This window comes from Chionomys nivalis, chromosome 7 (genome assembly GCF_950005125.1).
Source record: "Chionomys nivalis chromosome 7, mChiNiv1.1, whole genome shotgun sequence".
NCBI classification, from domain to species: Eukaryota; Metazoa; Chordata; class Mammalia; order Rodentia; family Cricetidae; genus Chionomys; species Chionomys nivalis.
Window position 1 is genome coordinate 40,738,065 of NC_080092.1, and position 21,844 is coordinate 40,759,908.

The 21,844-nt window shown below is 43.2% G+C and overlaps 1 protein-coding gene across 1 annotated transcript; it reads left to right on the forward strand.

The window, feature by feature from the left end:
- Positions 1 to 4,876: 4,876 nt before the first annotated feature.
- Positions 4,877 to 19,803, forward strand: LOC130877309 (zinc finger protein 717-like). Its single transcript, XM_057774465.1, has 5 exons — positions 4,877 to 4,947; positions 6,564 to 6,621; positions 10,358 to 10,484; positions 14,063 to 14,152; positions 15,651 to 19,803. The coding sequence occupies exons 2-5, from the start codon at positions 6,607 to 6,609 to the stop codon at positions 17,060 to 17,062; spliced, it is 1,644 nt and encodes a 547-aa protein (XP_057630448.1). The 5' UTR covers positions 4,877 to 4,947; positions 6,564 to 6,606; the 3' UTR covers positions 17,063 to 19,803.
- The last annotated feature ends 2,041 nt before the right edge of the window (positions 19,804 to 21,844 follow it).

The window sequence follows — 21,844 nt, forward strand, 5'->3', positions numbered from 1 at the left end:
GCAATGCTGAAACTACCATGCACCCCAGTAAGTACACTGTGGAAGACAGGCGTAACCTCAGTAGTCCACACAAGGTACAAATGCGCAAACACAGCATGCTGCACTGAACCTGCGGCTCTGGATTACACTGGGCAAAATCAGCATGATTCAGTGGCACTGTCAATATGTCTGTGCAGAGAGTCAGACAGATGGCTAGATTTATCTTCAACAAAAGGAAACAGGTGCTAGGGTTCTAGAGGTTCTAATCCTAGGTCTGGGAAGTAAAATGTAAAATGAGGCTTGAGCATTTTTCAGTGTCAGGAAAGAATGGGGTGGAGAAGCGGGTCAGCTGATAGAAGCTTCCCGATTTGCATTGTGTTAACAATGTCCTCAACTAGATTTCCAGCACAGCATAAAACCCTAATAGCAATTTATCCACTTAATCTCAGTGCCCAGGAGATGGAGCTGGAAAACAACTTCCTGGGTAAGAACAAGAGAGGATGTTCTGAAGTGAAGGGATCTCTGTAACCACTATGGCCAGCAGAATAACAATTGGTGGGAGGCAAGAAAGTGATTCAGTTCAGCATGACTCAGAAGGCGGTGTTGGTCCAAACTTCAGGACTCTAGCCCTGAGTAGTTTATTTCAGGCACAGATAAGCACAGCACGATTTGAATTTTTTTCTGGTGATAATTAATGCAATCCCATGTACACAATAAAGCTTAAGGGGCTGGAGAGATGGCTCAGTGGTTAAGAGCATTGCTTGCTCTTCCAAAGGTCCTGAGTTCAATTCCCGGCAACCACATGGTGGCTCACAACCATCTGTAATGAGATCTGGTGCTCTCTTCTGGCCTGCAGACATGCACACAGACAGAATATTGTATACATAATAAATAAATAAATATTATTTTTTTAAAAAAAGCTTAAGACGTGACTACATCAAAATTCTTTGTAAAGTACATGTGACATTTTCCATAAAGATGGGTGCTATAGATTGGGTACATGTGACACCTTCCATAAAGATAGATTCTATAGGTTGACAAGCTCAGAAAGAATAAGGGTCTAGGGGAGGATCCAGTGTGGTGCCAAACATCACCAGGCTATGTCCCCTCCCAGCCTTCTGAGCAGATGACAGGTTATGCATCTTTTTTTTGAAGGAACACCCCTATGTGTTTAACATTCATTGTTCTCTTAGTGATTACCTGCACAAGGACCTCTGTGCCTCCCACACTGGAAAAGTATAAGATATTAAAATGAATGAATATGTAGATGTATTTGTTTGTCGGAGGTGTACATTTAAGGAGCTGGAGAGATTGCACCGTGGTGAAGAGCACATACTGCTCGTCCTGAAGACGCATGTCAGTTCTCTGAACACACATGGTGGCTCAAAACTGTCTCTAACCCCAGTTGCAGGGCGTGTAACAGTCATTCCTGGCCTCTGACGGCACCAGGCATGCACTGATGCACAGGCACACATGCAGACAAAACATACATTACATCTTTTCAAATTTTTGAAGTATACATTTAATTGTTGCTTCATAAACCAGGAGTGTCAGCAAACACCTTTAATCCCAGCATTTAGGAGGCAGAGGCAGGTGGATCTCTGAGTTTGAAGCCAGCCTGGTCTATATAGAGAGTACTCGGACATCCAGAGCTAAATAATAGAGACCCTGTCTTAAAAAAAAAAAAAAAAGTATCTTTGAGACTAAGAGGCAGTTCAGCGGCTAAGAGCACTCACTGCTCTTACAGAGGACCCAGTTTGGTTCCCATATTCCGTTGCTCACAATTGCCTGCCTGTAGCTCCATTTCTAAGGGATCCAATGCCCACCAGTGGGCACCGCATGCAAGTGGTGCACATAGAGACAAGAAGGCACACATATAAATTTCAATAAAAGAAAGAGCGTTTGGTGCTGGGAAGATGGTTTGGCAGTTAAGAGCACTGCTGTTCTTCCAGGCGACCTGAGTTCAATTCCCAGCGCCCACTCTGAGTTGCTCACAACAGCCTGTAACTCCAGCTCAGGAGGGCAGAAGGAGACTCAAATAGATGCTCCAGCTTTCTTGGGGACCCCTGTGCACATGCACACACACACCCATTATAGTAATAAGACAATATTTTAAAATTGTAGATTTCAATGTATGCACATCTGACTGTATAAACAAAGGAAGTAAAACTAAGCAGAATGGGTTGACGGGGTAGGGGATGGTTAAAGCTGTAAAGAAGGTTAAAAATGCCTAATAAGTATTTGCTGAAGCTGAGAAGTCTATTATATCCTTGTGTGTGTGTTTACATATGTATGTATATTTTTCTATAGTAAAATATTTATTTTATAAAAAGCAAAGTTAAGCCAAGTCAAGTGGTAAATGCCTATAATCCTAGCACATGGCACAAACCTGTTGGTCCTGTGGAGGTTGGAAGATCAGTTCAGTGTTATCTTCATGTGGCATATTTACATACATACAGGCAAAAACATATACACCTAAAATAAAAATAACTTAGTCTTAAAAACAGCAGCAAAGATCTTGAATAGCGTTTGGAATAGGCAAGGCCAAGGCTATTGAGAGCATGGGAGAAGCTAATTCATTTTTCACTGTGACACAAGTGTATTCATTGTGTTGATAATTCACTGAGCTTTTGCACATTTATTTTTGTTTGCATGCTATACATTAATAAAGTTCAATATTATATATTGTCACAAAAATAATGAACGAATTTGGTGTCCTCTGGGTGTTTACCGGTCCCGTCATCAGAAGGTGATAGTCTCCAATTCCTGAACCTGGGCAGCCCCTTAGACTCATCAGTTAGCTCAATTAAGTAAGAAGCTCTACACTGAATTTTAAAAAATGATGTGTGTGTGGCAGGGGGATGTGTAAGTGTGAGTGAAGATGCCCAAAGAGTCCAGAAGGGTTTGGGCTCCCTTACTTACAGAAGTTTGGAGCACCTGGTGTGGGTGCTAGGAACAGAACTCAGGTTCTCTGCTCTCGGGTACAAGCACACTCTTTACCAATGACACATTTCTCCAGCCCCAACTACATTTTTTTTTTAATGATACAGCTTTTCCTTGAGGTGTGCTAATACCATGATGTTCACCAGGTTCCCTTCACACATCAGGGTACTTATGGAACTGACTTCAGTCAGGAGAAAAGTCAGTAGGAAAGGGTCTGACCAAGAATATGCTCCTAGAAAGTCACTCTGGTTCTCCTTCGGCTTCCCAGGCATTGACTCCATCTAGTGAGATCAAATAAGCATTGCACCGTGCAGGACGCAGTTACCACAGAAAAAGGTGAAGCATTGTCAGGGACGAGAGTAAAGACTAAAGACGCCATTAGAAAATAGCCTTTTAAATTCAATAAATTCAAATGAAACATAATTATATACATAATCCAGACTCTGCTTATTTTCCATTTTATGTGCCTTTTTGATGTTATTTTATTGTATCTTTAAAGACTTTGTTGTATTTTTAAAAAACTATTACTTTTTATAACTGTCTATACTGTTTTTCCTCTCTCTCCCAAGCATATGTACATTTTTTTAAACACACAAAAAAAGAAAATAGGTTTTTATACCACAAACTGAAGTTTCTGGGGCAAGTTCCTCAAGAGATTTCTATCCAGGAAACTGATAGGCTTATTTAAATTAATTTGTAAGAACAAGGCAACTATGTTTCTTTGATATCTTATGTACTTATTTTCAAGACTAGGTCTTACTATGTGTCTTGGAATTCTTTATATAGACCAGGCTGGCCTGGAACTCACAGAGATCTATCTGCCTGCCTCCAGCTCTTCAATGATGGCATTAAAGATGTGGGCCACCACAGCCACCCTGTGTTTATAATCCTTGAGGCAGTTTAAAATACCGCACTTCTACCCAGAGCCAGAGATATGGCTCAGGCTCTCTACTTACTATTTTAAAAATGTGAAAATTGGGCCGGGCAGTGGCGGCGCATGCCTTTAATCCCAGCACTCGGGAGGCAGAAGCAGGTGGATCTCTGTGAGTTCGAGGCCAGCCTGGTCTACAAGAGCTAGTTCCAGGACAGGGTCCAAAGCCACAGAGAAACCCTGTCTCGAAAAACTTAAAAAAAAAATGTGAAAATTGTTGTAGAAAGTTATGATGAAATATAGGAAACAGCCTTCCCTTAAAGGGCCTCAACATGCGACTATTCTCTTCCATCTTTCTTTCACGAGGAATTTTAAATTATGAGGCGGGCCCGTTGAATCCATCCTCTTTTCATGTGGTTGTTTGAAATCTAAGGGCAGTTGTGGTATCGCAATTTTCCTTAAGGTGTGGCCATACACAAAAGACCCGATAATGCCTGTCTAACTATCCAGCTACCTAATAATTAGTTTATTTTATGTGTATGAGTGTTCTGCCTGCCTGTAGGCATGTGCACATGTGTACAGTGCCCATAAAATTCAGAGAGGATTCTGGACCCCGGGGCTGGTTCTGAGCCGCCGTCATTTAGGTGCTGGAAGTGGAACCCAAATCCTCTAGAAGAGCAGCCAGTGCTCTTAACCACTGAGCAATGCGTCTAGCACCACAAGATGTTGTTTGTTTGTTTGTTTGTTTGTTTGTTGTATGAAATAGGGTCTATGTAGCCCAGGCTGACCTGAAACTCAGAGATCTGTTCACCTGTCTCCTAGACGCTGAGATTAAAGGTGTGTACCAACCACGCCCACCCAGCTAAAGTTTTTCTTTTGTTTTGCATAAAGCAATTGTTTCTGGGTTTATCTTCACAAATCAGTCACTTTAGAACTTTGATGTGTCCAAACGCAGCGATGTCGATAGCGATCCTAATGCTCTAAACTGTCCAAGAACCTGAAACAGTTTCGTTCGGTCTGACATCGGGACGGCCTCCGCACACTTCCGTTTCGTTTCCGGCGCCGCCATCTTACTTCCGGTTTCCGCGGCGGTTGGCCTCGGTCCTGAGCCAGCCGGTTAGGACATCTACAGGTAGTCAGACTCCTGCCTTCTGGTGAGTGCAGCCGGGTTTTGCCGGCCGGGGCGGATGCTGTGCGGTGTGCAGAGGGTGCGATCCGGAAGCCCTGTCCTGGGTTAGCTTATGGCCGCAGTCGCCGTCTGTCCTGACGTGGCTGAGCTCCCCCTCCCTGATGTTGCAGGGAGACTTGTCGTCAGCTGTACCCCGTCTCCTCCTGTTCCTGACCCCGGCACCGCAACTCTTATGTCTGATGTCCCTTTGTCTAGCAGTGACAGCCCTAGAGCAGCCCGAAGTGTGGGATAAGCCAGGGCTGGGGCATCTCCTGGGCTCTCCCTCATCTGGAAGACTCTTAAGTGTGTTGGTTTCTGTGGAGAGTGCACAGTAATTGCACAGACTTTTACTGGGGAGACGTACACGATGTCTAGTCCCCTCAGATAGTTACTTAGGAGTGACCAAAGGAAAGGTTCCATCATGGTCCAACTTGGTGATCCAGTGACTTTATTGAGCTTACTTATATAGTGAGGATGGTTGACCACCCCCTTCCAGACCACCAAATCCCACCCATTATGAATGGTGACCTCAGGGGAAGCCACCTCATCAAGCCCCATGTTCAGTTCATTTTCCATGCCCTGCATACCCTGGATCACTAGCAGGGTGAGAGGGGTGCTATGAGCGCTCATGGTTGGAATCCCAGATGGAGGGCTGTAACTCTCCTCCTCTTGGACTGTGGAGTGTAACCGCTCCATTACCACCACTGTAGACCTGAGGTATTTGACTTATTTCATTGCTCCAAGAAGGAGATGGGAGAATAATGTCAGCCCAGAGGGAAAGCCATAGGACAATCCTGAGCAGTGGGGTGAGCTGTTTTGCACAGTGTGATTCCAGTTCTTGTGGAAACATGTAAAATTGCAACCCCCGGATTCTGTGGTTGTACTTTTGGTTTCTTGCGAAGCCTTGGTACTGTTTTAAAGTCTAGACGTATTAACAGGACATGGTAATACAGAACTATCTCCCCAGCAAGATTGCACGGGAAACCTCATTTGAAAACTGTGCTTTTAGCAAGTTGAGGCCCTGCTGGCCAGAGCACAGGAAAAGACAAAGCTAAGAGGCATTGTGGGAAGGAGCTACATCCAGACATGAACACCATATACAGACTTTTGTTAAATAGTACTTCGAAGGAACTGCAGTAAATGTGGGTCAGGTTCATTTACAGATACAGTTCAGAACCATGTTAGATTGTACAACGCGTGTCGTCTGTGAAACTTAAATATGTAAACCAAGAGATATGGATAGAATCCTGTGTGCTGCCGCTGCACTGACAGGAAAATAGGAACCCTACCCAACTGCTTTCTATGATTTCCTTGACTGTATCATGTTCATTTAAAAACCCACCCTTAAAACGTTGCCGTGTGTCTTCACGATATAGTCACTAAGCAAGCAGCAAATACTTTCGCTAACCTATGGGCAAACTGTAAATTTAATCTCTAATTAATTGTGTTCTTTCCATAAGACCTGTGTGTCAGAGACTATTTCCGTACAGGAGGCTTTTCTGTTGTTCTCTTGCTTTTTTTCCTCAGCAACTATGTAGCGATCTTTGCACACAAACAAGGTCCAGCAAATGCCTATTCACTTCTGTCTACCCTCTCTTCCAGCTGCCATTGCAGCGCGCTCCATGTGCCTTAGAGAGCGAGGAAAATGAACACAGCTGTGGTAAGTGGTGTGCTTATTCCTGACCTTGCTTTGTGTGTGGTTTCAGAACTTCGTGACAGCTCCTTAAGTAAAACTGGAATGGGGAAGCAAACCTAAGACAGATGCACACAGACGTAGTAAGATCATAGTGTAGACAGAGCCATGCTGTAAAGGCGTTAGAGTCGTTGCAACTGTGCCACTGGTTTTTCTTTGTTTTTTGGGGGGAAGGGTCCCCAAAACAGGGTTTCTTTGTGTAGCCTTGGCTGTCCTGGAACTAGCTCTGTAGACCAGGCTGGCCCTGAACTTGCAGATTCACCTGCCTCTTTCCCGCTAGTGTTGGGGATTAAAGGCATATACCGCCACCACCTGGCATCACTAGTTTTTCTGATTCTGAGCCATTTGTTAGAGATATTGGATTGACCCCAGGAAGAGAATGTGATCATTCTCCCAGCCTGTGACATCTAAGCAGGCTTCATAGACTCGTGCACAGTGATGTGTACAATGCTTTACTCCCAAGGCAAGAGCTGGGTGCAGCGTTCACAGCTGTCAGGATTCTCTGGTACTCAGACACGTGTGTGTCATCCGAGTTTTAAATTATAGTCAAATGCTAGCACAGTTCTCTGGTGTCTTACTTGGAACTTCCGCCACACTTGAAACTACTGTCAGCGATCTCCATGTGGAAATTCTTCCAAGTTTTTTTTCTATGCATGTGTGCGTGTGTTTGTGTGTATAAATGTTTGTAGACATGGGGCAGATGTGCATGTCGCATGTGGATGCTGAGAGTGCATATGCACGTGGAGACCCAACTGGATACTGAATGTCTTCCTTCATCACTGGTTATGTGGCAGGGTATCTCACTGAGCTGACAAATTCTGGCTGGTCTAGCCAGGCAGCTTGCCCTGGGGCTCCTTTGTCTCTGCCTCCTAAGTGCTCTGGTTACAGGCTGCCACTATACCTGCTACCTGCCTGACTTCGGTGTGGGTCCTCGGGGTCAGGACTCTGGTCTTACACAACAAGCATTTTATTCTTAACCCCCCTTTCGGTTTCTGTCATGACCCTGCTGATATTTAACATACGATTATTTTTTATTCTGCTTTGTGTCCCTTCCATTCCCCTGTAGACGTCTGTGCTTCAGGTGTCTGTGGTTGACTTTCTTAACTATTTCTCTGTAGCTTGTACCTTTCGCTCAGCTTTCAGATCATAAGTTTTACTCCTTTGTAGCTATGCAAAGGCACCTAAAGCTTCCCTTGTCAAAATGAAGATCAAATCCCCCATTCTTTCCTCATATGGTATTGATAACAATATATCAAATGGCCTTTACCCTACACTAAAAGGAGGAAAGCCATCCAGCCTTCTTTTCTCCCTTCCTTCCTTCCTTCTTTCTTTGTTTTTTCTTTTTTTTCTAGACTCTCTTCTTCGTCCCTCCCTGTCCTTTGCTCCCTGAGGTCAGGTTAGGAGTTACAATTCCTGCCAGCTCTGTTTGTTGTTCATTCTGCTCCAGTGGCACATGTGATGCTCTAGATGGTGAGGAAGTGTGGTTGCCTAGAGACAAGCATATGCTTTCTTGTCACACCGGAACTGTCCGTCTCTGCTAGGCTGGAAGGGTCTGTTCCTCAGGGGTAAGGCCTGAGTTCTGACAAATTGTACGGCTGGCAGGCAGGTGTGGTGAAGGCCTTGGGAGTAAATGGGAAAATCAGTTAGTGGATACCATTTGCATCATGAAAAAGGCAGACAGAGCTTAAGTAAAAACAGGAGGACATGTCTGAATATTACATGTTTTTGCTAATGCAGCTGTGCTTCTCCGTGTTCTGTATCATGATCACTAAACACTTTGTTCTGAAGTCTTAGAAACCCACCATGTTTCCCATGCTAATCACTGTTTAAAGAACTTGTGAGTTAAACCAAGTGTGTTTGCTTCCGTGCCCTCCATTTTCAGTGCCACGGTACTCATGAAGATTTCTCCCTTTTTTCCTTGGTTTTGCACCATTTATCAGGTGGATTATTTGTGACTTTGGTATTTACTTTTTGAGTTCTTTATGTATTATGCACGCTAATCCACTGTTAGGTGTGTAGCTAGCAAAGATTTTGTCCCATTCTATAGGCTTTTTGCTGTTGTCTTTACTGTGCAAAATATTTTTAACTCCATGCTGTCTGACTTGTCGATTCTTGTAATAGGTTCCTGAGCTTTTAAAGTCTCTTCAGCCAGTTTTGCCTGTGCCTGTCCTTTGACAGACTCCTAGGCACTGTTAGGAATGTGAGGTGCTGAAGCGGTTCCTTTAAAACCCTTAAGACATTGCTATTCAGGCTAGATAGCGCTTGCTGTCTCAGCCAGGGCGAGGGAAGGAGATGCAAGGGATACTAATAGACAAGGCAGAAATCGAATCGCCTTCATTTGCAGGTGGTGTGATCGTAATCCTGTCACCCTAAGAACTCCACCAGAAGAGTCTCAGATCTGATAACATGTTCAGCAATATGTCAGGAATGGAAAATCAGCATATAAAACTCAAGAGATGTTCCATAAACTAGTAACAGTTGTTCAGAGAAAGAAACCAGTCACCTTTACAATATAAACTTAGCAGATCTAATAATGTAATAACTCTAAATTATGAGGTTAAAGAAGACTTCCAGATATTAAAGAAAGAATCTGAACAAGAAAATGTAAGATTAAAAGATTTCCCATGCTTATGGATTAGCCATGTAGTTTTCCATAGACATGTTTATGAGTGTGTGTGTGTGTGTGTGTGTGTGTGTGAGAGAGAGAGAGAGAGAGAGAGAGAGAGAGAGAGAGAGAGAGAGAGCCTTTTTTGAGGCAAAGTCATGTATCCTGGGATCCGGGGATGCCCTTAAACTGGTTGCACAGCTGGGGATGACCTTGAGCTCCAGATCATCTTGCCTTCACTTTCTAAGTGTTAGGATTACAGCTAAGAGCCTTCATGCCTGCTTGGACTATATTAATAAATTATCTAATATTGAATGTTTCTGCTTTGCCAAAATAAATTTTAAAGTCTTCTGCAGTTCTCAACATCTGCACCTTTTCCTCAATCGCTGAGTATTAGTGTATTTCTGATTCTTTATAGGTGTCCTGGGTTGCTTGGTTTGATGGAATTAGCTACCACTGAAATTTCTAATTTTTTATATTCCTTGTAAAAATGTGTTGTAAGATCTTGCTTGTCCAGTTGTCTGTTAGGCATCTGCGCATTTGATGGAAGGAACTTTAGACAAGTATGTCTAAGATCAGTTGTAACTTCTGCCCATCATAGTGATTGTCATTTATCCCAATTTAGTTGACTCCTGTGTAGACCAGACTTACCTGAAACTCAGAGATCCTCCTGTTTCTGCCTCTCAGGTGCTTAGATTAAAGGTGTGCATCACCACACCTAGCCAGTTTACCCCTCTTTATAGGACACTGGTGATGTATATTTCTTTGTGGATACTAGCAGCTCTTCTGGTTTTAGGAAGGACATATAAGGCTGCCTATGAAAACTAATGTGTCAGTATATTATGAGTGACATTTTTGGAGTTGGGTGGTGTTTTAAGTGGAAAGTTAAAGGAACATCCATTGTGTATCTCGGTCACTCATCACCAAGTTAGTGAGTAGGCAAGGCGTTTGTAGGTTTTTGTTTTTCTTCTTTCTTAATAAAGAATGCCTACAAGGTATATGTCATGGAAGAGATGCTCGTGGAGAGGAGTGACCTCCCATATTCCTGTCTCTGACCAAAGGCTGAGGCTTGGGCTAAGGAAAGATGTTTGATTACAGGGGTTGGTGTCATTCGAGGATGTCTCTGTGGACTTCACCTGGGAGGAGTGGCAGGACCTGGATGATGCTCAGAGGAAGCTCTACAGGGACGTGATGCTGGAGACCTACAGCAGCCTGCTGTCCTTGAGTGAGTAGACTACAGTAATCCTATGAGAAGTGTGTTAGGCAAGCACCCTGCCTAGCTTTCACTGACACATAGTAATCATACATATTTATAATGGAAGTTGTCATTTCAATACTGTACATATGATCAGCATTTTATAAGTCTATAAATTTTTAGATTTATCATTTCTTTCTAATGAGAACATTTAAAACCCTCCTTATTTGCTTTCTATTTATCTATTTAATGTGTGAATATTTTGTCTGATTGCATGTATGTGTACTGGGTGTGCCTAGTGCCCAATGAGATCAGAAGATGATGTCAGATCCTCTGGAAATGGAGCTATGGACAGTTGTGAACTGCTATGTGGATGATGGGAACCAAATCCAAGTCCTCTGCAAGAAAAACAAGTGCCCTTAGCCACTGAATCATCTCTCAAACCCCTAAAACCTTCCCTCTTACTTTCAAGTAATTGTTGCCAACTGTATTTAGCTTTTGTGTACTATGCGAGCTATGTCTCCCATCCAGCTGTTCCCCTGCATCAGTGAACCAACCATCTTCTTGCCATTCCTTCTTCCCACACACCATTCCTAGGCTCTGGTAGCCAGGTGTTCGTTCTTTGAGGTTAACATTAGCTTCCAGCCGCAAGTGTGAATATGCAGTGTTGGTTTCTTTTTTTGTTTGTTTGTTTGTTTGTTTTGTTTTTCGAGACAGGGTTTCTCTGTGGTTTTGGAGCCTGTCCTGGAACTAGCTCTTGTAGACCAGGCTGGTCTCGAACTCACAGAGATCCGCCTGCCTCTGCCTCCCGAGTGCTGGGATTAAAGGCGTGCGCCACCACCGCCCGGCTGCAGTGTTGGTTTCTTATAGCTTAATTTCCCTCAGTTGTACCTTTCAGTTATATCCGTGGTCCCGCGAGAGAAAACCCAGGGTCTTTACCATAGCTGATGAAGTCCACCCCCTCTGTAGTTAGTTTTCACGTTTTCTTATCAGTTCCTCTGAGGGTAGACACTAAAGGAGATTCCAGGTCATCTCTCCTGTATATGATGCTGCAGTAACTGTGTGCACACAGAGTTCTCTTCAGACCACTGAGAGGGCTTTCCTCTGGGCGTGTGTGTTGTTCTGTGGCAGGTCACTTCCCAGTAGTTTAGTAAGCACCGTGCTGTTTTTTCAGAGTGTCTGTTATTTATGTTTCTAACAACACAGACTTTTCTCTCCTGTGTGTGCTCCAGGTTGCTAATCGTTGTAGTTGTGGTACAGTGAGTGCCCATTGTTGTCTGATCTACATTGCTGTGGTAGCTGGGGATATTCACATCCTTATGTCTTTGGGGAAATATCTGTTGTGGTCATTTGCCTGGATTCCATCAGGTTATTGACTTTTATGCCACTGCATTGTATAAATTGTGTAAGGCAGTCCATCATCAGATAATAATTTATAAATACTTTCTCTTGCTGTGTGTTTTTCTTTTAACTCTCTCGATTGTCAGCTTTAATCCCTTTTTATTTTAATTTGTTTTTCGTGTGTGTGTATGGGTTTGTACGTGTGAGGCCAGGAGCTGTGGAGGCCAGAAGAGAGCCTTTCCCCTGGAGCTGGAGTTACAGGCTGTTTTGAGCCTCCTTAACATGGGTGCTGGGACCAGAACTCAATTCTGCAAGCTCAGTAAGTGCTTTAACCACTGAGCCGTTTCTCCAGCCCCAATAATTCTGGTTTCCAGTGCTGATTTTGTCAGGTGTACTTTTGGTATCAGGTTTAGAAAGTTCACTTTTGCCTAGATTTATATCCTTTTGTGTTTTCAGTATTGGTTTTATAATTCCGGAGTCTACTTGACTTGCGTGTATGGTAAGAAGCAGGTTTGGCGCCTTTCTCCATCACAAGGGTTATCCAGCTTCATGGATCTTTCTTCTAAACAATTGTTCCTGTTGCTGTGTGTGAGGATTAGTTGGCTGTGAACCTGCACAAGCTTTTTTTGGTAACTGACTCTTCCAAGTATGTTTTGAGGTTAGGGTTTTTTTTGTTTTTATTTTTTGGTTTTTTTTTTTTTTTTTTTTTTTTTGGTTGTCTGTTCTTTTATTCTTTTTGTTTATTTTGTTTTTGTTCTTGTTTTTAAAGACAGGGTTTCTCTGTGTAGCCCTGGCTGTCCTGAAACTCACTCTGTAGACCAGGCTAATCTTGAACCCAGAAATCCACCTGTCCTCTTCCAAGTGCTGGGATTAAAGGAGTGCACCACCACAACCAGACTTTTATTCTTTTCATTAAAATTTATAACTGTTTTAGAATGTCATTGGTATTGATTACTATGAACATGTGAATCGCTTGTGCAGTATTGACACAGATGTGGGGACTCGAACTTTCCTCGTGCTGCTGGGCAGGTGGTAAGCACTATGGAATCATTGTAGCTGTTTATGTTAATGATAACTTCTTTAAGTTACTGTAAGCTCTCCTTTGAACCTCCTTCTCCTTCTCTTTCTCCTTCTTCTCCTTCTCTTCCTTCCTCCTCCTTCCCCTTCCTCCTCTCTTCTTTCTCTTTCTTTCTCCTTTCTTCTTCTTTCTTCTTTCTTTTTCCTATAAGAAGCAAAGACTTTGAGGATTGGGTAGTTTGACTTGCTGCCCTGGTTACCTTGAACAAAAGGACTCCCAGCTGACTTTTACTCTCAGGCGTTTGGGTGAATTCTGGGTGACTCTTCAATTGTGTCCTCCTAGGGGTGAGAAGGGGAGCATGTCCCTTGTAAGCTGACGGGGAGATGGTTGTGACTGATGTAAAGTAGACGATGCTTTGGCTGGTGCAGACTATTCTCATTTCCATGTGTGGCTCCCTGTTGGTGTGCAAAGCCCCTCTCTGGCTGTAGGCATAGACAGTCCCGCTCACCTGGAGCGCTCTCTAGGAGACTCCCTTCTGTGCTGCACCCCCTGGTGTTCCAAAAGGCTTCTCTCCAATGGAATTTTCTTACCTGTTTCTAGTGGAGTAACCTGATCTTCCAATACCAAGAACAAAGTAGCAGAGACTGGAACTGAATCCAAGAAACCAAAAGATGATTTTATCTTTTAAAAAAATAACTCTTACTGTTGTTGCTCTGTTGCTGTTTTGTTTTTATTTATTAAATTCTTTTGTTTGTTCATTTGTTTTTTGAGACAGGGTTTCCCTGTAGCTTTGGAGCCTGGGACTAGCTCTTGTAGCACAGGCTGGCCTTGAACTCACAGAGATCCCCCACCTCTACACTGCCTGGCTGTATTAAATTCTTATACATTGTTTTTCTCCTGCTTTCCTCTGCTTCCTGTTGTATCGGTTTTAGGAGGGGCATGGGGGTTCAGAGCTCACTGTTTCCCAGATCATCTTCTGATCTTGCCAACTCCTGTAGCATCTGACTGAGGAGCTTTAGATTTCTGTTGATTCCGTGCATTTTCAAATCTTTTGTTTGCTTTGTTCTTCTCAATCCAGGTGGTCAGCAGTCAGAATAATCCTTTCATTCTGTCTGTATCTATCTCTTATTTTAATGTCCTCGGCGTTAGTGTTCTCATAGAATGTTTATTTTGGTCCTGTCATTGCTGAGAGTCTGAAGCCAATATTTTGTCATTGGAGTACAACTTGTACAATATTTCCTTCTAATAGACCAGTGTGATGCCAAACCTGAGTTGATCCTGAAGTTGGAGCAAGGAGCTGGGCCGTGGAAGGAAGATGCGCCAAACCAGAGCCTCCCAGGTCAGTGAATGTACCCTGGACAGGGATGCCAAGTGAGGAAGCTCAGCAGATGGTGGGTGTGTGAAATTCTTTTCACCCAATTTTGCCATCTTCCAATCTTGAGACTAACTTCTTAATCAGATGCTTGCTGTGTTGTGTCTAAGGAGGCTCTCACTTCCAGGTGTCCCCCCTTTCCTGTTTTTGCTGTGTGGTTTTTTGTAGATCTAATAAATTCTGCCCTCTCTTCTAGTTACTCAAGACCTCATTGTCCTTCTTCCCTCTTAAAATGAAATGCTTCATTTTAAGCCTTTATTCATGGAAAAAAAAAAAAACTCGTCACTTATTTATTTGATTCCTCATAGATAGTGTGGGACCAACAGTCGTGGTCCGACACATTTGCCTTGTTTAAAGAGCGTCTGCTGTGTTGAGACACAGAAATCGTTGACATTGAAAGAATAAGTACAAAAATGCGTTTTCTCGGCTGGATAAATGAATGAACAAATACAAGATGGCTCAGAGGCTAAAGCAATTTTTTTTTTTTTTTTTTTTTTTTTGGTTTTTCGAGACAGGGTTTCTCTGTGGTTTTGGAGCCTGTCCTGGAACTAGCTCTTGTAGACCAGGCTGATCTCGAACTCACAGAGATCCGCCTGCCTCTGCCTCCCAAGTGCTGGGATTAAAGGCGTGCGCCACCACCGCCCAGCTAGGCTAAAGCAATTTTAAGGAGATGGTTTTAAAACTAATATCGGAGCTGGAGAGATGGCTCAGCGGTTAAGAGCACCAGCTGCTCTATCAGAGGTCCTGAATTCAATTACCAACAACCACATGATGACTCACAACTGTCTGTAATGGGATTTAGTGCCCTCTTCTGGCTTGTAGGCACACAGGTATAACACTGTTTACATAATAAGTAAATAAATCTTTTTTAAAAAAATTAATATCAGATTAATTTTGAGAGTTACAAATTTGTTATGTAGTTCATGAGTTAATAGGAACTCTAGTCTTCAGAGTGGCTATGCTTTCATTAGAGGTTCCAAAGTGGCATTAGTAGTTCTAAGTACTGAAAACATAGGTTTCAGGACTCACCTATGGAATTCAAATGTGAGAAAAGATGTCCAAAATCAAATAGTGCGTACCAAGATACCAGAACTTATGAAATTCCAGGAGCTTCTGCAAAGCCTCCTGGTAGGGGAGACCCAAGGTGTGGTACGTCATCCTGGAGGGCTTAGGCGTGGAGGCCAGATGAACCAAGACTCTGTTCAAAGGCTCCTATTTGATGAGGAAATTGTAATAGCTAGTTAACCTTTGACCTTTTTCATTGCGGAACTCAAAGTCAGCAGATGTGTGCAACATTCGCTATGGAATTCTAACCCAGTGGGAGCTCTCAGCCTCTGAGCCATCTCTCCAAGTCCTGTTTTGTAATATTACATCATCGGGGTGGGGAGTACTATTCACTCTTGCATTAGAATTCCACCAGAATCACTTCCGTGTTGTTCATAAGGCAACTTTTATTTGTTTTCAGCTCTGAAGTCTGAGAAGAGCCCGAGTGAGACCCACTGGGGCAATCAAATGAGACATTTGAACCACCTGGTAATCCCTGGCCACTCATCAGCTGAGGAGAGGGTCAGATTTGGGGAAACACTTACTATGAGTTCAAACCACGTTTTATGCCCAGCTGTTAAGAATAAGAACTCTTCTGAAATGAGATCAGAGGTTCCTGATAGATGGGGAAATGTGGATCTCCATGGTGAGCCCAGTGAGATGCCGCCCTCAGAGGAACTCCATCATCTCGCTACAACCAGGTTGTCATGCCGACTCCCTGAGCCTCTTAGTCTGGATGATGGTGTTAAAAGTGGGCAATGGCACCATCAGTGCAGACCACATGACGAAGCCTTCAGCAGGAACGCTGGGTGGACACATAAGGGCTTTCCTTTGGGAGATAATCCGAGTAAGTTAAAGGAGCACGGGAAAGCCTTTGATAAAGTGGCTCCTAGTGCCCAAGAGGGGACTCACATAAGGAGAGAAACTTTGGATTGCAGCTTGTGTAAGAAGTCATTCCCTGACAAGTGTAACCATACTCAGCGTTGTAGGACATGCATAAAAAACAAATGTGGTAAATGTACCGATTGTGAACCAACATTCAATACAAAACCAGGCCATACAATTCTTCAGAACACTCGGCATGCGTGGGAGAAGCCCTGTGGATGTAATGGCAATGAGAAATGTGTGTGTCATATGCCAAAGCAGAGGGTTAATCAGGGTGTCTTCTCAAGTAAAGAGAGTCACTGTGTGAAAAAATTATCCCCAAACTCAAATTTCAGTGTGCACCAGAGACCTCACACAGGTAGAAAACCCCGTGAATGCAATACATCTTCAAAAATCAACAACCAACCTCGTAGGCATCACAGATGTGGGAGGACCTATCAGTGTAAAGTGTGTGGGAAGGCCTTCAGACACACACAGAATCTCTACTTGCACTACAGAACGCACACTGGTGAGAAGCCATATGAGTGCAAAGAGTGTAAGAAACTGTTCAGCGTAAAGTCAAATCTCAGTGTACATCAGAAAACTCACACGGGCGAAAAACCCTATGAGTGCAACATATGTGGAAATGCCTTTAAAAGGAGGTGCGACCTAACTATACATCAGAGAGTTCACACTGGTGAGAAGCCCTACGAATGTAAAGAATGCAGGAAAACTTTCAGTATAAAGTCAGGGCTCATTGTACATCAGAGAATTCACACCGGCGAAAAACCATATGAATGTAACGTATGTGGAAAGCGTTTTAACCAGAAGTCAAATCTCTCTACACATGAGAAAATTCACACAGGCGAGAAACCCTTTGAATGTAAGGAATGTAGGAAATCATTTAGTGTCAAGTCGTATCTCACTATTCATCAGAAAACTCACTTGGGGGAGAAACCTCGTGCCTGAATCTGGGGAAGCCAGAAGACAAACCTCCACAGGCATGATAGAGTTGACACAGGCGAGAAACCCTGTGAACGTAAAGAATGTAGAAGTCAAGTCACTTGACATCTCTTCCTAACCCTCGGGGGATTCAGAGGTGAAGATCCCTGTGGATGTAAGGGCTGCAGGGAACCTGTCGGTCTTAGTCACATTCATTAGTGAGGCCTCGGTGTGGGGTATGTTCGGAGACTTTTGACAGACGTCAGACTTTAGTTGTTGGAGAACTCTTACCAGTGAGAAACCCTCTGACTGTAACGTCTGGAAATAATCCTCAGCAGGATGGGGAGTTCACACAGGTGAGAAGGCCCGTGATGTAGTTACGCGGAAAGCCTTTAGTCGGGAGGCCCATCTCTGAATTTGAGTTCACATGGGTGAGCAGGCCTAAAGAACATAGGAAAGCATTTCAGACATGTCATCTCTCCGTTTATATCACAGAACTCAGAGTTGTAGAACCTGACACACGTCAAACCAATATACACATTAGAGAAACCTCACAGTTGAGAGACCTTCTGAAGGGAAGCACTAGGAAATATTTCCACCAAATGTCCCTCAGAGTACTCAAAAGTGGGCAGGGGAGGAGGTCTCAGCAGCAGATACAGCTCACTGCACATCAGACACACACAGCTGAGGAACTGTTTGAATGCTGCGTCTGTTCCCAGATGTCAGGTCACGGCTGTCATCAGGCGAGGCTGTAAGCCATCCTTCCCTGCGTACCAAAGAAGACACGTAGGATAAGCCATATCAGTCTAACGTGTGCAGAAACTTGCTTCTGTAATACAGATATCTGCCTCCACTAGAGAACCACATGAGTACAAAGCCTCCGAATATAAAAGCTGAAAAACAACCTGTGAGTGTAAAGAACGTAGAAAATGCCTCATATTGTTGGGGCGTGTGCAAGAACTCACACAAATAGCCATGCTCCCACCTAGGTGAATGTAACAGACATTCGTGCGCATCAGAAAACCTCTCACTGCCGAGAAACCACAAGAGTGTGATATATATGGGCAAAACTTTTACCAAATGGAAATGCTCTGGCTAGGTCTTGGGCTGGAAGAACATGAATGTAATGTATGCGGACAATTCTTTTATAGGAAGTTGACCTCCACATTGGAGAACATGGCCAGAGCCCTATCAGGATTTAACTAGTCATGACTCATTTGTTTCCTGCCTCAAGCCCCAGTCCCTGAATTCCATTATCCCTGGATTTGTGTTCATGGCCTGGAAGCAGATAAGATTATCTTTGGGGAGTAGGCGGTATAGAGAATGACTGGCTCACAGATATGCTTTTATTGGAGAGAGCAGAGGTTTTATATGTGTTTAAAATCTCTTGTTTGTATGAGTGATTCAGTCTTTTTGCAACATAATGCAAAATCATTGGGACCCATTTTAGAAGTGTCTCAGACAAGGGAACATCCATGTTAGAACACCCCCAGGATAGGGCCCTCTTGTCACCTTTGTATTTTCTAGCCATCCTGTGGAGAAAAAGAAACACGAAATTTCAATAAAATTTAAATGCCTTACCTGGCACCAGCATTTCATTAAAGAGATACTAAAGTATGTTCGTGTGTGAAACATGTTTATCCATAAAACATTGACGTTCGTAGTTTCCAGTCATTCATAAAATGAAGTTGTCAGTTTCTAAGTGTTACAGTAAGAAAATGACTTTTGTCCTAGGTGTGGTGGCACAAGTCTTAAGTCCCAGAATCCAGGAGGCAGAAGCAGTCAGATATCTTTAAGTTTGAGACCAGCCTGACCTACATAGAGAGTTCCAGCAGGGCTACATAATGAGACCCTATCTCAAAAAAAAAAAAGTCAAATATGTCAGAGGATAACTATTTCTGCTGGAGCCTGATACAGTGGTTTGGTCTACATTTGAGGACATTTGTGTTTCTCACAACCAACGTTCAAGAGGTGCAGCTGGCACTAATGGCTACCAGGAGTGTGTGCAGCTGAACTGCTGAGGACCCGCTGTCCTTTCCTGAGGAGGCCAGAACAGAGATGTGTACTTGGCCCAGATAGGGCACAGTTCTGTCAGACTCCAGTCTGGTGAATCCATTGAATTTGTTGAGGTTACAGGAGTATGGGAGAGAGGTTGCTGAGCAGGAACGGGAATGATTCTGCAGCTCCATCTCTGAAAAGCCCACCCCAGTGCGGGGATGACTCAGGAAAACTGGAAAATGCTTGCAGGAAACAAAGGAGGTCACGTAGCAAGTTAGAGAGTCTTCCCTCCCCAGCAGTCCTTCCTGTTTTTATAAGCTTGGGAAGGGAACGGGCCTTGTGCATATATGTTTTCAGAACTTGGCGAGACTTGGGGGTTTATTTCCTAGTCTTAATGAGCCTTCTTCCAGGGTGGGAATGTTTTAATTCAGAAGGTACTGATACATGTCAGGCCAACACACCCTGATATATGTAAGGTCTGTGCATATGATTTTATCACATTAGCAAATGTTCTCTGCATACAGGGACATGCAGGAAATACACTTATTATAATGTTTATTGTGATTTCATTAAGGTTTTCTACATTAAATACTATCCTATATCTTGTAAGCCTCTAGTTTGTATTTTCTTAATCTTTTAACTTATAAGTGTTTATGGTGATTGTCACCAACTATCTGCCAAGTATTGATGTTTGTATTTCTCTAACACGTGATGTCTTAAAGCGAGCCAGTGTTTCTAAGAGAATAAGTATCAGGGTAGAAAACCATGAATAAAGGTATTTTTCACAACTGTCTTGTGAATTGATTTAGAACTTTGTGAACAAATGGTGTTTGTTTCCCTCCTCTGAGAGAAACCGTCTCGGAGTAAGTTCCTTCTCATTACTCTTTCTCATGCCTTGAAGTCGGGCACCAGCGTAGATCTGAGTGTGTGCTGTGCAGCTGGGCAATGTGTGTGTTTGCTCACGAGAATAGAACTGATTTCAGCTCTCGACATGGCATGCCTAGCGTAGATTCTAATAGAACCGATTTCAGCTCTCGACATGGCATGCCTAGCATACATTCTAATAGAACCGATTTCAGCTCTCGACATGGCATGCCTAGCGTAAATTCTGTCAGTGCCGCCTAGTTAGACAGCTTATCATCTCAGCATAGCAATGAGATGCAGTCTACCAGTACATATTAATAATTTGATACGAGGCTGCTGCGGAATGTTCTTTGACCACATAACACCCTCTTAGACTTTGCCAAAGTGTGATTTGGCTTTGGTCTCTTCTGGATACTACACAGAGATTTATCTCAATTGTACTTATTATAATTCGGTAAGATCAATCTTCCAATTTCTTTTAAAGCTAAGCATATGACCTAGCTCCACCTAATAGCATACTGGGATGGGATGGGAGTTCCATAATGCCCCTTAGAATAGTTCCAGGAGACGTGGAGGAAGTCTGTCTTCTGTTACACACTGGTCACTTTAGCCCTCATTTCTAATGGGTCATTTTGTCCCTCCAAATGTGGTTCCTGTGATTGTCACGATGCAAAGCTTTCCAGCTAGTGTGAATGACGTGGAGGGCAAAAAACAGCCAATGAGGAAACGGCTTTTTTGAAGGACTTGGGATAAATGGAAACATTAGTTTTCTGTTGGTAAATGAGCAACAGCCAGGTACTTACTTGCCCAAAACAGGCTTTCTGAGCACAGTCCCAGGATTCGGAAGGCTGATTCAAAGTTGGACATTTGAAGCCAACATAGGGTGCACAGGGACTCAGCCTATCGGCTCACATGCTCTTGCACACCTCCCTCCATGATTACAGAGAAGTCAGGCATCACTTCCGCGTCCTCCCCTAGAAGTAGCCTTACTGATCCTGGTGATACCCTGTTTTAACTTCCAGATTATAATTGGAGACAAATCTTAAAGGAAAAATAGTTACGTACATAAGGAAATACAAAATATGATCAGATTTTAAACTGTCCAGAGAATGATTTATTATAAGACAAAAATCTTATTTCAGAATTAAAATTTTTTGAAGGGGATTTTTCCAGATGCTTGCAAAATCCCTTGGAGCGTGAGTTTAGGAAGTTACTGAGAATTCGAATAACAAGGATAAGGGCTGTTGAGCCGACTCTGCAGGTAAAGGCACTTATGGCCAAGCCTGAGCACCTAAGCCAGTCCCCAGGACCCACACGGTGGAAGAAAACAGATGCCCACAGTTGTCCTTTGACCGCGGGGACCATGGTATGCACACATATGCATACACAAACTGTGGACTGACGAGTGGGATTGTGACTGAAGAAGCATTGGTTGCTAGCTAATACAGTAGAATTTTGTTGTTGCTATGTTGTTTGTTTGCTTGTTTGTTTTGAGGAATGGTCTCTATGTTGCCCAGACTGTCTCCTGGAACACCCTATGTAGACCAGGCTGGCATAGGACTCACAGAGATCTGCCTGGCTCCTCGAGTGCTAGTAAAGGCATGTAACACCAAGCCTGGCTTATTAGTTTGAACAGGCTGCACCAGACAATGCATGTATGTTAACAGAATAAAATAGGAAATGGATATAAAAGTTGTAACTTCTTGTGAGTATTAAGTCATTCAGATTTTATGTGCAACAAGTTTCATCTGTAAAGCACTGAAGTCTAGTCTCCAAATTATTGAAATATACTAAGCTTTTTCCATGTTCTTGTTCTCTGAAATTAAAATTATTCTTGATTTCAAATATAAGGTCTGTGGGTGAGGGAGCATAGGTACAGGAGACTCCTGGGGTGGGATGGAGAAAGGACTCATTCAGCAAGGTGCTTTCATTACATGGTTAGATCCT

Bases quoted from the DNA above. Each gene is read 5' to 3' on its own strand.
- LOC130877309 (XM_057774465.1), top strand. The intron at 10,485-14,062 runs GTGAGTAGACTA...TCCTTCTAATAG, and splicing joins CAGCAGCCTGCTGTCCTTGA to ACCAGTGTGATGCCAAACCT. The intron at 14,153-15,650 runs GTCAGTGAATGT...ATTTGTTTTCAG, and splicing joins GCCAAACCAGAGCCTCCCAG to CTCTGAAGTCTGAGAAGAGC.